General features: G+C 36.2%; 1 protein-coding gene across 1 annotated transcript; it reads right to left on the bottom strand.

Moving 5' to 3' along the window:
• Positions 1–60: 60 nt before the first annotated feature.
• lrrcc1 (leucine rich repeat and coiled-coil centrosomal protein 1) lies at positions 61–13,477 on the bottom strand. The gene is made up of 20 exons (XM_077230452.1): positions 13,348–13,477; positions 12,680–12,769; positions 12,370–12,575; positions 12,203–12,268; positions 11,426–11,593; positions 9,336–9,505; positions 9,066–9,215; positions 8,714–8,913; positions 7,949–8,117; positions 7,705–7,853; positions 5,686–5,890; positions 4,618–4,757; positions 4,270–4,471; positions 3,449–3,634; positions 3,074–3,248; positions 2,829–2,992; positions 1,378–1,586; positions 1,033–1,170; positions 810–945; positions 61–591 (listed from the first exon to the last, which is right to left on the bottom strand). Exons 2-20 carry the CDS (start codon positions 12,721–12,723, stop codon positions 481–483), a joined length of 2,988 nt encoding a protein of 995 aa, XP_077086567.1. The 5' UTR covers positions 12,724–12,769; positions 13,348–13,477; the 3' UTR covers positions 61–480.
• Between the last annotated feature and the right edge of the window lie 209 nt (positions 13,478–13,686).

Here is a 13,686-nt window from a genome sequence, read left to right on the forward strand (position 1 = left end):
GTACGTGCCAATAAAATGTTTCGAAATCTAATGTAATTCTCTAAAAAAGAACGCCGAATATGGAATAACAACGAGCTTAGAATTTTATTATAATTTAAACAGAAAAGTGAATAAAAAGGCGATGTTATATTAAAGTGCATTTTATGATATTATGTTAATGGTACAACAGTTTTACAAAAAAAAGTATATAACATACATATACACACACCAGCAAATATATAAAATATAATATTAATGTTTTGTGCTTTATCATTAAAAAAAATCAGAGTTACAGTAAGTTCACAGCCATTTGTTATTTATGTAATGTGAAACAAAGCCAAAAATAGTTAAACACGGTAGGCTGGACTCTCATAAGTACAATAATTTCAGGATATGTTCATGTTGGCAGTCAGACTCAGTGACATAAGTGACATAAGTCTTCTTATATAAGACATAAGGCATCTACAAGTATTTTGTCTTTTGGTTTGTAATGGTAGGAGGTCAGAAGTCTTGCAGCACTTGTGTGAGGCGTCTCATTTTCTCCTCCATTACCCTTTTATTACTCTCAGTTTCCTCAAGCAGCTGGCGCATTTCCTCCTCCACCTGGAGCACCTGTGGTTACAGAAAAAGAAATTTGGACTAAAGAAAGAGTGCTGTTCAAGCATCAGTCAATCATTAGGACATAAAATTAAAAAACTCATTCAACACCTGCTCATTCAACATCAGTCAAGCAGTTTGTCTGAACGTGAAAACACCAGCAATATGAATGCAAATACAATGAATCAATACATAAATCAATAGTGAAATGATAAATTTAGAGGCAGTAATACCTTCTGATTGGCTTTTTCTATCTGTTTCTGTTTGTCATTCGCAAGATGAAGTAGTTCTGCCTGATGGGAAGCTTGTAGATTCTCCAGTTGTCTACGGAAGGCATCATCCACAGAGTGAAGCTTCTCCACTGCCGCTCTAATACATCAATACATCAGTTTTAAATGTATCAAATCTATAATACATCGGCCAAATTAGGACCTGCTGCTGCTGCCCATCTCATACCTGTGTGCTTGTGAAGCTTTGTCCCTTTCCTCCAACAGAGTTCTCTCTTTGGAATCAAAACCATCCTTCATACGCTTTACCTGGCTCTCGAGCCTGTTCAACAGTTCAGCCTTTTCCTGCCATTTCTTACTTGAGGTCCTGGAAATTGGAAAATTTGGAAAATCCTGGAAATTTAAATATGAGTCTACTTTGGATACCTGTTGAATTTAAAGGATTGTATCTATGTGATGGAGTGCAGGAGGCATCAGCAGCCAGCCTTTAAAAAAAACCAGCCTTTAAAAAAACAGGGTTACAGCTTGGAATCATAACATATTGGTGATTACGATTAAACGTATTATTCCATACCTGTATGTGTCTTGAACCTCATCAAGCTCCACCTCCTTTTCGAGGAGCTGTTGTTTCAGCTCCTCCTTCCTGAGACTGAGCTGCTCCACTGCGTCTCTGAGCTCCACTGCAGAGGCCATTTCCTCCTCCAGCTGCTGCTTCAACTTTCGCTGGTCCTGCACACTCTCATCACGGAGTCTCCGGATCTGCTCATCTCGTTCCAGCAATGCCTAGAAGCAATATGTGAGAACAAAATGAGCCAGGTGATGAAGACTGGCAATATTACACATTAGATGTTACTTATCATACCATTATTTGAATTTAATATATTAAATTAGAACTAAATTACACTACCGTTCAAAAGTTTGGGGGAAGATACTGTATATGCCCCCGGTTTCACAGACAAGGCTTAAAGGGATAGAACACCCAAAAATGAACTTTCTGTCATTAATTACCCTCTTGTCGTTCCAAAACCGTAAGCCCATTCATCTTTGGAAAACAAATTAAGATTTTTTTGATGAAATCCGAGCGATTTCTGTCGGAGGGACCTTAGACAGCTAAGCAACTGACACTTGGAAGCTTCAAACAAGTTCATAAAGAGATTGTAAAACTAATCCATATTAATTAAGCGGTTTAGTAAATATTTTATGAAGAGACAAGTTCACTTTATATAACGAACAGATTGAATTTTTGCTTTTATTCACAAATAAACATTTATCAACTCACACATCAGTTGTGGTAAACGGAAGATCAAGCATGTACACTTGACGTAATTCTCGTGTTACGCAGCACGTTTGAGCTTCCGCAAGAGGTTTGTTCTTTGTTCCTGCAGGTTTGGTTGAGTTTTCTTCTGTTTATGTTCGCTGATCAATGTTTATATGAGAATAAAAGCCTAAATTAAATCTGTTCATCGTATAATGCGATCGGGTCTCTTCAGAAAATTTGCACTGAACCGCTCCATTCATATGGAAAAAAGATCTTAATTTGTGTTCAACAAAAGAAAGAAACTCATACAGGTTTGGAACAACATGGGGGTGAGTAAATAATGACAATTTTCATTTTTGGGTGAACTTTCCCTTTAAGCCTAGTCACTGACTAAAATGCATTATTGAGATTGTTTTAACTCAAAACAACTTGCACTAACATATCTTGAAATAGAGACTGCTTTCAAAAACTTTTAAAAAAACCAACAGACCTCAAAATTTTAAACGGTAGTGTAGATTTAGTGATAAGAGGAATGTCTTACCACAGGATCAATTAAAGATGTATTGAGAAAAATTTTGAAAAGTTGTATTGTTTAACTTCAAATGTTGTCTTATAAAAATGGCACTCAGGGCATATTGGTGGGTAATATGATTAATTAATAAACACATTTGCAATTGTAATAATTAATTATTTGAAAAAAATTATAATCAATTGACAGCCTTAATTTATATCTTAGATTATAGATATGTAAATGAGTAGGACGTCACCTCTTTTAGTTTACGAATTGTCTCTGTCTGGTCATCAACAATCTTAGCTTTAATCCTCAGTGCATCATTGTCTCTCTCATTCTGCTTCTTCTGTGATTCCAGTTCGCTTAACAGAACCTCAATTCTGGCCTCCAGTCGACCCCGGTCCTGTGCTAAGGATGCACCTAAGCAAAAGGACGAACACAAAACTTAGTTCAAATACAAAAGACTATCTGCATCATCTTTTCTTACAGTTACGGATATACCTTGCTGTGCAAGTTCCTGGCCCCAGATCTTCCTCTCTGCCCGTAGTCCATCTATGACAGACTCTTGAGCAGTTAGCTGGGAGATCAGCTTGGATTTGTCCTTCTTCAGTAGCTCCACCTGTAGGTTAAGTCGTTTATCATCCTCTAACCTGGATTCCAATGAATGCACACGGGCCTAACATGCAAAAACAGAGCATAATTTAATTTATGAGGCACTTCATAAGGACTGATTAAAATCACAACCATTCGATAATAAAAAAAGAACATCTGGCTACATTTCTGGACATGTATGCGTACATGATAATGATGTTGATTTCTATGAAGAACAACAAAATCAAGAAGCTATATATTTTTTTGTAAAATATTTGGTCTTACCTTGAATTCAATGGCAGCTTCTTTTTTGGCTTTGAGTAGCTCAGTAATTCGTGTTTTCTGCTCTTTTACCATAGCTGTGAGTTCCTGCACCAAAGAGGCTGACTGCTTCTCTTTCTGCTGAGACTGACTGAGGCTTGACTTCGCTTCTAAAAGTTCAGCAGACACCTGATCAAACCCCTCCTTGACCTAGAAATCACACACACGAGTTGGGTTTCCATGTTTTATGGGGACTTTCCATAGACATAATGATTTTTATACTGTATATAAAAACTGTATATTCTATCCCCTGACTCTAAACCTATCCATTACAAAACTTTCTGCATTTTTACATTTTCAAAAAAAGCTGTTTTCCTCATGAGGTCCAAAAATTTAGTCCCCATGACATATGGTTTACCAGGAACACACAAACACACACACACACTAAACTAAAACTACTTAACTGAAATATATATATATATATATATATATATATATATATATACACACACACACTAATAAAAATGACAAATGCAACATTACAAAAAATTAAACATAAATTTAAATCCATCTATCCATTCTCCAAACCGCTTGTTCCTCTGTAGGGATCGCAAGAAAAATTAAAATTAAAATTAAAATGAAATAAATAAATAAATAAATGAAAGCTAATTCTAAATAACCGTATATTTACATGTTCTCCCCAGTGACTTCAAATTTAGAATCAATTCAAAATAAAATGTAATGTCACTATATATATATTTTTTATTTTTTTATTATTATTATTTTTTTTTTTAATTCTAATAAGACTATTCAGACTAAAAATGTTACCTCAAAATTAGATTTACCTCTGAGAAACGCTTTGACTCAATGGTGAGAGCAATGCGAAATTCATCCTCTAGAGCAGAATACTGTCTTCTAGAATCAGTGATCTTCTGTTCCAAATCAGCTTGTTTCTGTGCAAATCTCTGCTCTGTCGCTGCCACCTCTTTGTCTACAGCCTCCTTAAACTCAGACCCACCAGGAAGCAGTCGGGTTGCAAGCTCCTTCCTGTCCCACAAAGTTAAACAGTCAAACAGGTGCAAGATGAAACAGTTGAAATTTCCTGTTTTGTAGACAAAACAATTTTCAGACAGTCACTCTTACTACGACTAAGAAAATGATCATGGCCACGATTCCATGTGGTGCTTGTGTACCTGTGCATCTCCTCTCTGGAGGCCAAAAGTTCATGCAAATGCTGCAGCTTCTCTTTGTGCTGTCGTGCTGATGCGCGGAGTATTTCAACTTCCCTTTTTAAGGCGGATGCTTTATTCCCTAACTCCTGAGTCCTCCTCATCTGAAATAATATAGCAGGTCATATAGCAGGTTTTGAAGAGTGTTTTTCTGCTCAAGTGGTACTTCAAGCAGCTTTACAATGGTAGCCATTCAAAAACATGCAAAAAAGGTCATGTGTAAAATATTCCTCTCAATTCAAAGGATTCAAAATGTCAAAAAGAAATTGGAACATGTTTGCAATTCAGCCAAAAGCCTATATATTTATTTGGGAGCTGCTTCTTTAACCATCCCACAAAAATTGCTCTTTACATGGCTAGTATTTCAGTGTCATTCTAGCAAGTAGGAACAGGTCGATGAAAACTGGATTCATTGTTTAGACATGAACCAAGTCAACTCTTGAACCTTGTAGATCATACACTATATTGGAGCACTCAGTTCATGCTATGGATCCGTCACTACTGAAGATATGAGCTGTGTTCGAAATCGCCACCTATACATTCACTATTCTCTACATTAGCCCACTAATATGGACTACTTGAAGGAGTGAATGAAAACGAGCGAGAGAATTCGGACACTGAGTGAGCTGGAAGGGCTGCCGCTTTTGTATAGTTTGTGCTCCCCGTTTAATAATCATTTGAAACTTAATGAAAACATTTATCGTGATCTCTTGTCATGAAAAAACCCTTAATTAAACAATGTAATAAATCAATTAAAAAGCAATGTATACCGGTATGATATTACGCTGTACCCACAAAATGGAAAGATGATGCGGGAATTCATTCGGCACGACCTTCACAGTGCATTATGGGTATTCTCTAGCCGTTGAGTGTACATCGGTTGTATAGTCATTATTGCGTTACATTATGGGATTGAATGAGTGCATACGATAACGTCCACTATGGTATCAGACAACACTACAAATGGCTGTCCCGTCAAATAGTGCCCTATTTAGGTTAGGACACAGCCATGGGCTGAAAATGTTACGCTACCTCTTCTGCACGCTGTTGTTCCCTAAGAGCCTCTGCTTGGGTCATGCTGTCTTTCAGACTGTGCAGCGCCCTCTTGTGTTGATCTTCCCTGTTGTGCACCTGCTCCAGCTGTTGTAACGTTGACCTGTACCTCTCCTCCAACTCCTGCAAACGAGTCTGCAATCCTGCCCGATCAGAGCGCTCTTTTAACAACAACTCCTTCAGCCTAAAGGAAAAATAAAGATCTCATTTCTCACAATATTTCTGAATAATCATTATGTTTCACCATGCATTCATGTACACCACCATTCATAAGTTTGGAGTTAGTCAGATTTTTTTATGTTTTTGAAAGAAGTCTCTTATGCTCACTGAGGCTGCATTTATTTGATGTATGTTTGAGTTATGTTTTGTAATTTAATTTACACTGCCCGGCCAAAAATAAATGGATTTAAATAGGCAAATGCTGAAGAGTCTAGGATTGGATTATTATTGCAGAGATTATTATGTTTCTACTATGTTGTATGTATGGTATGGACTGTGTGAAAATGATTCTTGAGCCTGATTAATCTTGACATTGTCATCCTGGAATATGGTCATGATGTGTCTTCCTAAATGTTTGTTTAAGAAATGAAAAGCTACACACTCCATCAGTTAGGGTTAAAATATCTGTTCTCAAACATATAACATGCTAGAAACATAATAATCACTGCAATAATGATCCAATCATAGACTTTTAACCATTTAAATCCAAACAGTGACTTTTTTTTTGGCCAGGCAAAACAAAATGTATCTTAAAATGTAATTTATTCCTGTGATGGCAAAGCTGAATTTTCAGCATCATTACTATCATTACAGTCTTCAGAATCACATGATTTGTTGCTCAAGAAACATTTCTTATTATAATCCATGTTAAAAACAGTAGTACTTTTTATATATTTATTCTTAATATACATTCGTAGCATTTATTTGAAATAGTAGCATTCGATTTTTGAATGCGTCCTTGCCAAATAAAAGTATTCATTATATTAATACCAATTTTTAATATTGGCATTACAAATTTTGAACGGTGTATCAAACTGTATCAAATGATTTATCAAAGTGTATCAAATTTTAATTAAAATTCTATTAGATTAATTAAATGGATTTATTGACAAAGTTTATTGATAGGACATTACAGATATGACTGAAAGTGATCTGGAAAAGAATGGGCAACAGGATCGGGAAATCAGTCAAAAATCGATTTCAACCGGATTCAAACACACATCTGCCTTAGCACCAAGGCGCAACATGTCGCCATAACCCACTAGGCCACTGCTCCGACACACTGCACTAAAGCAAAAAGTGAATTACACATTAAAACCTCTGTTTGATGACATTTAAAATATGACACTGTCATTTAATCACACTCAGCAGATAAAGAGTTAAAAAAACAGATACTGGACAGTGAGGTGAGAATCATTAGCAGCAGAAAGCTGCAGGGCTGGTTATTAGGATTGATTGATGATCTGCAGCAGACATGTGCCTGTCACCATGACTTTAATCTCCATTATAATTACGATTTATCACCAAGGGGAGCGCGTGGGCTATAATATTGGAGCACAATATCAGGGCCATCATCATGCCACAGAAACTGCTGTGCAGGTGGGATGGCAGAGCTTCATACATCAGGGCCTGCAGTGCTGTCTCTGGAAACTTCTAATAAAATTTAATTATACTCAAGTGTATTCAGATCCAACATTTCAGCTGGAGCTGACACCAATTAAGTGCAATACGTCAAGCCAAACATTCTCTGCAAACACTTGGACGGCTGGAGATTGTTAAGATGTCCTTGATGGGAGAGAATGTTTATATGAGTGAGATAATAGGTGTTGTAGCTAATTGTGTTCAAAAGGAAAAATTCATAAATAAATAAATAACTTTGACTGTCCGCAGTAAAACTCTTAATTGGGATGCTCAATTTGCATTCACATTCAAAGCCATAAGCATAAAGAGACAAAGTGAAACTATCCATTTTAACAGAGAACTGTTTGTCCTCCTCACCTGTCTGTGGTGTGTAAGGCCAAACTCTGCAGGTCCTTTTCCTCGCTGGCTTGAGTCTGCAGGTTCTTGACCTGTTCGGTTAGTCTATTTGCAGCCTGCTCTGCCTTCCAGCGCCGCTCCCGCTCCTGGTCTCGCTCTTCCACTATTGCCTGCATGTAAAAACACAAGCGCTTTACTCTTTTTACATCTACAGTAGCTTACTAAAAAAAATATATGCTGGACCTGAGCAGTGCAGTTTGCACACCCTGTAGGTTTCCTCTTGAGGTTGAGTTGAGCTTTGGCTAGGACTTGCTTTGATGCATTTGTTTTTTACAGACTCTATGGTTTCAACAGACCCAGAGCTTTGGACTGATGTCCTCCTACGGGCACCAACAGCCAGCTTCGTCGACTTCTGCTTCTGTGTATTTGTCACACTGCAATGGAAACAAAATCCATTTTGGACTAGTGAGAGATAGTAGGTAGATAGTAGAACTTATGGAAAATATTAAATATGTAATATATTTTTTTTACATTAAATATATAACTGTATAAATATTTTAAATGAACATAAGGATGCTTTATTGTATGTATTCAAATATTATTGCTGTAACTCATCAATAGTAGCTCTCTCTAGTTCCGTGCTAACTGAAGTTTAAGTTTTGATGAAGCTAAATGAACTTTGTGACAGTGTAATCATTCTTGTGTACAAGCAATTTTAAGTGGGAGGAGCTAGGACAATTTATAAACTTCCCCGATTACTCGACTACTGCAAAGCCTTTGTTAGATGCACCACCCAGTCTTTTTGTATTGGGTAAAGAATGCAGCAAGTAAATATTTTGAACAGCCTCTCAAAACACAATTCAAGGCCTGTGCTGAAGTAAACATTATTACATTATTAATCAAATCACTGTAATGAGAAGTGTTTGTGCAACTGAAGTCTAAATTCCCAAAAAAACACTCGAAATTCAGTTTGAGACCAAGTGCTTATATACAGTACAGTGTATATATATGTGTGTACTAGTTACTTCACCTTTCAGATTGTTTGGGTTTGGTGTCCTTAGACAGTTTTTTCCCAGCAGAGCCTCTGGGATGAGACAGGATTCTGGAATGCCGTTGGTTCTCTTTTCCACTGTCACATTCACTCTCTGATGTCTGATCCGTGTCTCTTTTAGCTTTATGTACCACAGAAGGTACAGAACTGTTGGCGTTAAAGCCAGCCCCTGTAGGGATCTAAGTACAAATGTGGAATTTGTACTTTTTGCTACATTTTGAAATGTTAAATTATCATTAATAAAAAAGATTGCTAAATCTTTTTTATGAAAATACAGATAATAATGATAACTGAAATGTAATAATCAATTTTTACATCTTCTACAATGTACCTTCTGAATTAGATGGGAAACCTGCTGCTCCAGTTTTTTAATTCGCTGCTCATTTTCTTGATTTTCTGCAGTTGGTTTTCCGCCTCGTTTCCGAAACTGGGTCAGGACTTCATCAATCCGTGGAGTAGTGAGAGGAGCATCTGACTTTGCCTTCATAATAAAGAAACACTCTGAACATAAGCATGTGTCTCACTACCACCACAGATAAATATATAAGTAGGGGTCAGCTAATTAAAAAGCTAATCAAATAGTATAATAAAAATATTTTACCAGTTCTCCATTAACACTAGTGTCTGATGAAATTAGAAACTCAAGAAAGTCCTCAAGACCAGGAACATCCATGGGACTGTCCTCTGCTAAAGGAGATGTGTTTCCAAGGCGATCTACTCCATCTAGTGTGGTGACTTGATGCAGAGATTGAAGAGCCATTTCCCTGTAGCCTAAAACACATACCGGTGATACTAGGGGCCAGATTTACTAAATAGTGTAAATTAACATGAGAGCGCAATTCCAGAATAGCGCTGATGGGAGTGTACAGTTCTGCGCGTGATCTTACGACGCGCAAATTAAAGAACACAGGATTGCACTTGTCAATTTACTGGTATTTGTGACATTGTTTACCACCCGAAAAAAGCAGGCCCTAAACCATCACTAATTTGCGTCATTATGGAAATGATCCAGCTGCGTCCTGGATCATTTCCATAATGACGCAAATTAGTGATGGTTTAGGGCCTGCTTTTTTTGGGTGGTAAACAATGGCACAAAAACCAGTAAATTGACAAGTGCAATCCTGTGTTCTTTAATATACTATTATTTATACTATTATAAATACTCTCCTTATGTACATTTTGTCTGAAATGGAAACTCCTACAAAAGCATAAGCATAGGTCAGTCGCAAAAACAACTGTGTCTTTAGTAAATCCTGACAGTCATTTTTTAACATCAAAAGAGGGTTTGTGCTGCATGGCACAAGCTGTTAGTAAATCGTGCTTTTTGTTCCTTTCCTTTTTCATTTCATTTCAGACCTTTCACTAGGGCTGGGCGATAAAACGATAACGATAATCATCACGATATAATTTTTCTCGACAAAACGATATCAAGAGTTCGATAAATGTTCGATAATGTTTATGCGCCAAAAGCGGAACGAAACTCATTTGAAAAGCGCGCCACACGGACAGTTAATCCGCTCGGCTCAAAGTCCAAATGGCAGCGCAGTGCGAGCTCACTAGAGCAAATGCGTTTACTCCTTTCACTTACTGTCTATGGTTTATTCTGATCGGACTCGCTCACAAGATCCAGTGAGAAGCTATTGAATTCAGCGAAGAACACAAATGTCTTTAAACCAGTTTAAAGGCAGATGAAACAGCGCTGACAAACAGGAGAAACACTGTGCGCAACGATTCAGTCAGAAGGCTTTTCCTTCTACAAATTCCCATCATGTACCATGGATTTACTGTAACGTTAGTCTAGTCATATTAACTGCACCATGAAATGTGGGATATACATATTGAATTGTATTATATTATTAATGTAGACAATGTATTAAATGACTAATGGAATATAATTACAGTATTTAATCATGTATTTAGGCTAATGTTTTTCATACATATACCATAGAAACCATAAAGTTACATTTTGCCATGATGATGTGAGGTGCTATAGGCTATGTCTGGTTTTATCTGTGGTTATCATGATCTAAATGCATGATACTGGATGACCAATGGTTAATTTGAATAAAACCTAAACAGTCAGAATATTACATTTTACCAAATAAAAATGTGGTTGTGACATTTTTTTTTAACAGATGTTAATGTTTTTGTTAATGAACATAAATTTAACATAGTAGTATTAGCTTGAGTTAGGATGCAGATTTACAGTCAACTCACTGTCAAATATGCGTTTCGAGACAAAACATGTAATATTAATATTGCAGCCTGCATTGTAAACTGTGGTGAAGATACAGGCCATCAAATTCAGGCAACACAAACCTGTTTCAAGACTTGAAACAATATCCCCCATTAGCACATGCAGAAACTAAGAAATATATTTTTCTATTCAGTCATTTATTTTGTTAAGGAAAAATGACAAATGTTTGAATGTTGTGCCTGAGATTTGTGAAATGTTCACCTGTTTGGCAAGTGTTTAAATCCACAATTAATGCTCTGGTTTCTAAAACTTTCACTTAGGAGCAAAAATCTGCCTTTAAACTTGAAAGAAATAAAGATTTGACATTTATCGTGATAATTATCGATATCGACTGATATAAAAAAAATTATCGTGATAAATTTTTTTGGCCATATCGCCCAGCCCTACCTTTCACCACATTTCATTACAAGTCAGGAGGACTTTTTCCAACAAACCTGGCAGCGAGCAGATTGGATTCTGTGCACCGTCCTTGCTAAGGGTAACATCTTTCAGATTCTGCAGTCCCACCATGCACTGCAGCAGGTGGTTCATACTCTCCAAACGATTGCTGTGGAGCTGCAGGTACTTTAGTTTGTATTCCGCTCCATGGAGATACAAAAGACCTAAAAGCACAGAGGCGAGAATGAATAAACATTTGTCTAATTGTGATCTACTGTTGTTGAAAAATTTAGGATCAGTAAAAATGTTCTTATTAAGGTACTTTAATTCAGCAGGGATGCATTAAGTTGTTAAAAAGTGACTTTAACTTCGTTAAAAAAAGACTTCAAATAAATTCAGAAAAAAATCCTGAAAAGGTCCTGAAAAATGCTTCATGGTTTTCGCTAAAATATTAAGCAGAACAACCGTTTTCAACATTATTAGTATAAAACATTTAAATGAACACAAATTCAACATATTAGAATGATTTTTGAGGGATAATGTGAGACTGAGAAAGGGCTGTTGAAAATAAAGCTTTGCCATCACAAGAATAAATTACACTGTAAAATATATAGTAAAATCAAATTAGAAAAGTATATTAATTTTTTTTTATTGCAATGATAATGTATATCACCGTTTTATTGTATATTGGATAATAATAAAAACAATTATGAAAAGAAAATTAACTTCTGAATGGCAGTGTGCATTTGTTATCTTAAATGTCAAATTATTCAGAGAGCTAAATCAAACTACTAAGGAATTAACATATTTGATGGAAATGCAATCTAACCTACCAGTTAGGTCATTTATTTGATTGTAGGCCAAATTCAATCTTGTGAGGTTTGTTAGTCCATTAAGTCCTGAAATAAATCCATGTATTGAAAAATCAGACACAATTTAATTTGACCATTTTTCGAAAAATATTCTTAATATGTTCTGCCTCAGAAAGTGTGAGCTTTACCTTCTACTTTAGAAATGGAGTTGCAGGACAGGTTTAGGGTGCGCAGAGAGGACAGGGAAGCTAATCCTTCTATACGACAGATGTGGTTGGATGACAGGTCTAAATGTCTTATGTACCAAGCTGTCCTCAAGCCCTCAATCTTAGTGAGGCGATTGCAGTGAAGATTCAAGGATGAAATGCTGGGATTCAGATGGACCTCTAGTAAACTAGAAATAAATATCTTAAGTGAAGTCACCATCACACACTACTGTACTTAAAAAACAGTACAGTATTGATAGTCTAAATCTAAAGGAGAATGAGTTAAACTCACCTTGAAATATCCTTATCAATTAGACAGAGTTCTCCAACAGCCATAACGAAGCTACAGACTGACTGAGAACAAGCTTCTGTCTTTATCAACCTGTCAAATATAATATGCAATAAACCCGCAATAACTGATGTGTCACATGACCGAATAACTTAGCTCACAACAAAATCGATGACAGTGACTTAACCACAACATAGCGTGTTATTGTTTCATATTTATGTACAATGGCGCAACAAAGACGAGTGTCCCTTCATCGAAATAAATGTTGAATTGGGTAATTGATTCAGAACACGAGAATTAAGAAGAACAACTGCGGTAAGTTAACATTTCCTCTTAGTTTTAGTTTTAGACTGTGGCCGTCCGACAGTTCAGCACTTGACAACACAACACATAATGTAAACAAAGCCCAGCCTGATCATTTACAGACTTGATTGTGCTAATAACAGAAATATTATCCTATTAAAAGCCAAGTAGAGTTGCCAGGGTCGTATAAAAGTACAAAATTGTTAGGTAAAGCTTTAATTTCAAATGCAAATTGCTGTGACGTTAACTTACTTAGTTTTAACGTCAGTTCTTCTTCTGCTAGCCTCGGTTTATTTTTGTTAATTCTACAATAACTTCGTCTACATTATGCTATAATTAATAGACGGCAACGTATTACCATCACCTACCCGACTTGTGGAAAACTTTAACTGCATGGTTAGGATTTAAAGCTTTCCATTATATTTTACCGCTGCAAAAATGAAAAGTCCCGCTTAGTCTTAATTCCTACTTCCGGCCTTGTACGTAGTCACTTCCTATAGGCGTGAAAGTCAAAAAGCTGCTATAATTTTATGTCTGGTTGATTTTATTTCACAAATGTGTGACAATATTACATTAAACACATAAAAATAAACACTTTTCAGATGATGGATAAACCACTATAAAATATAGAAAATAAATAGATAGAGATGTAAAAGTTAGCTTTGTGTGAGACATCAATCATTTTATGACAGTTTACTTATACATAG

Source organism: Siphateles boraxobius, unplaced genomic scaffold (genome assembly GCF_051911475.1).
Source record: "Siphateles boraxobius isolate OS27281-9 unplaced genomic scaffold, OSU_SipBor_1 1, whole genome shotgun sequence".
Classification (NCBI taxonomy): Eukaryota; Metazoa; Chordata; class Actinopteri; order Cypriniformes; family Leuciscidae; genus Siphateles; species Siphateles boraxobius.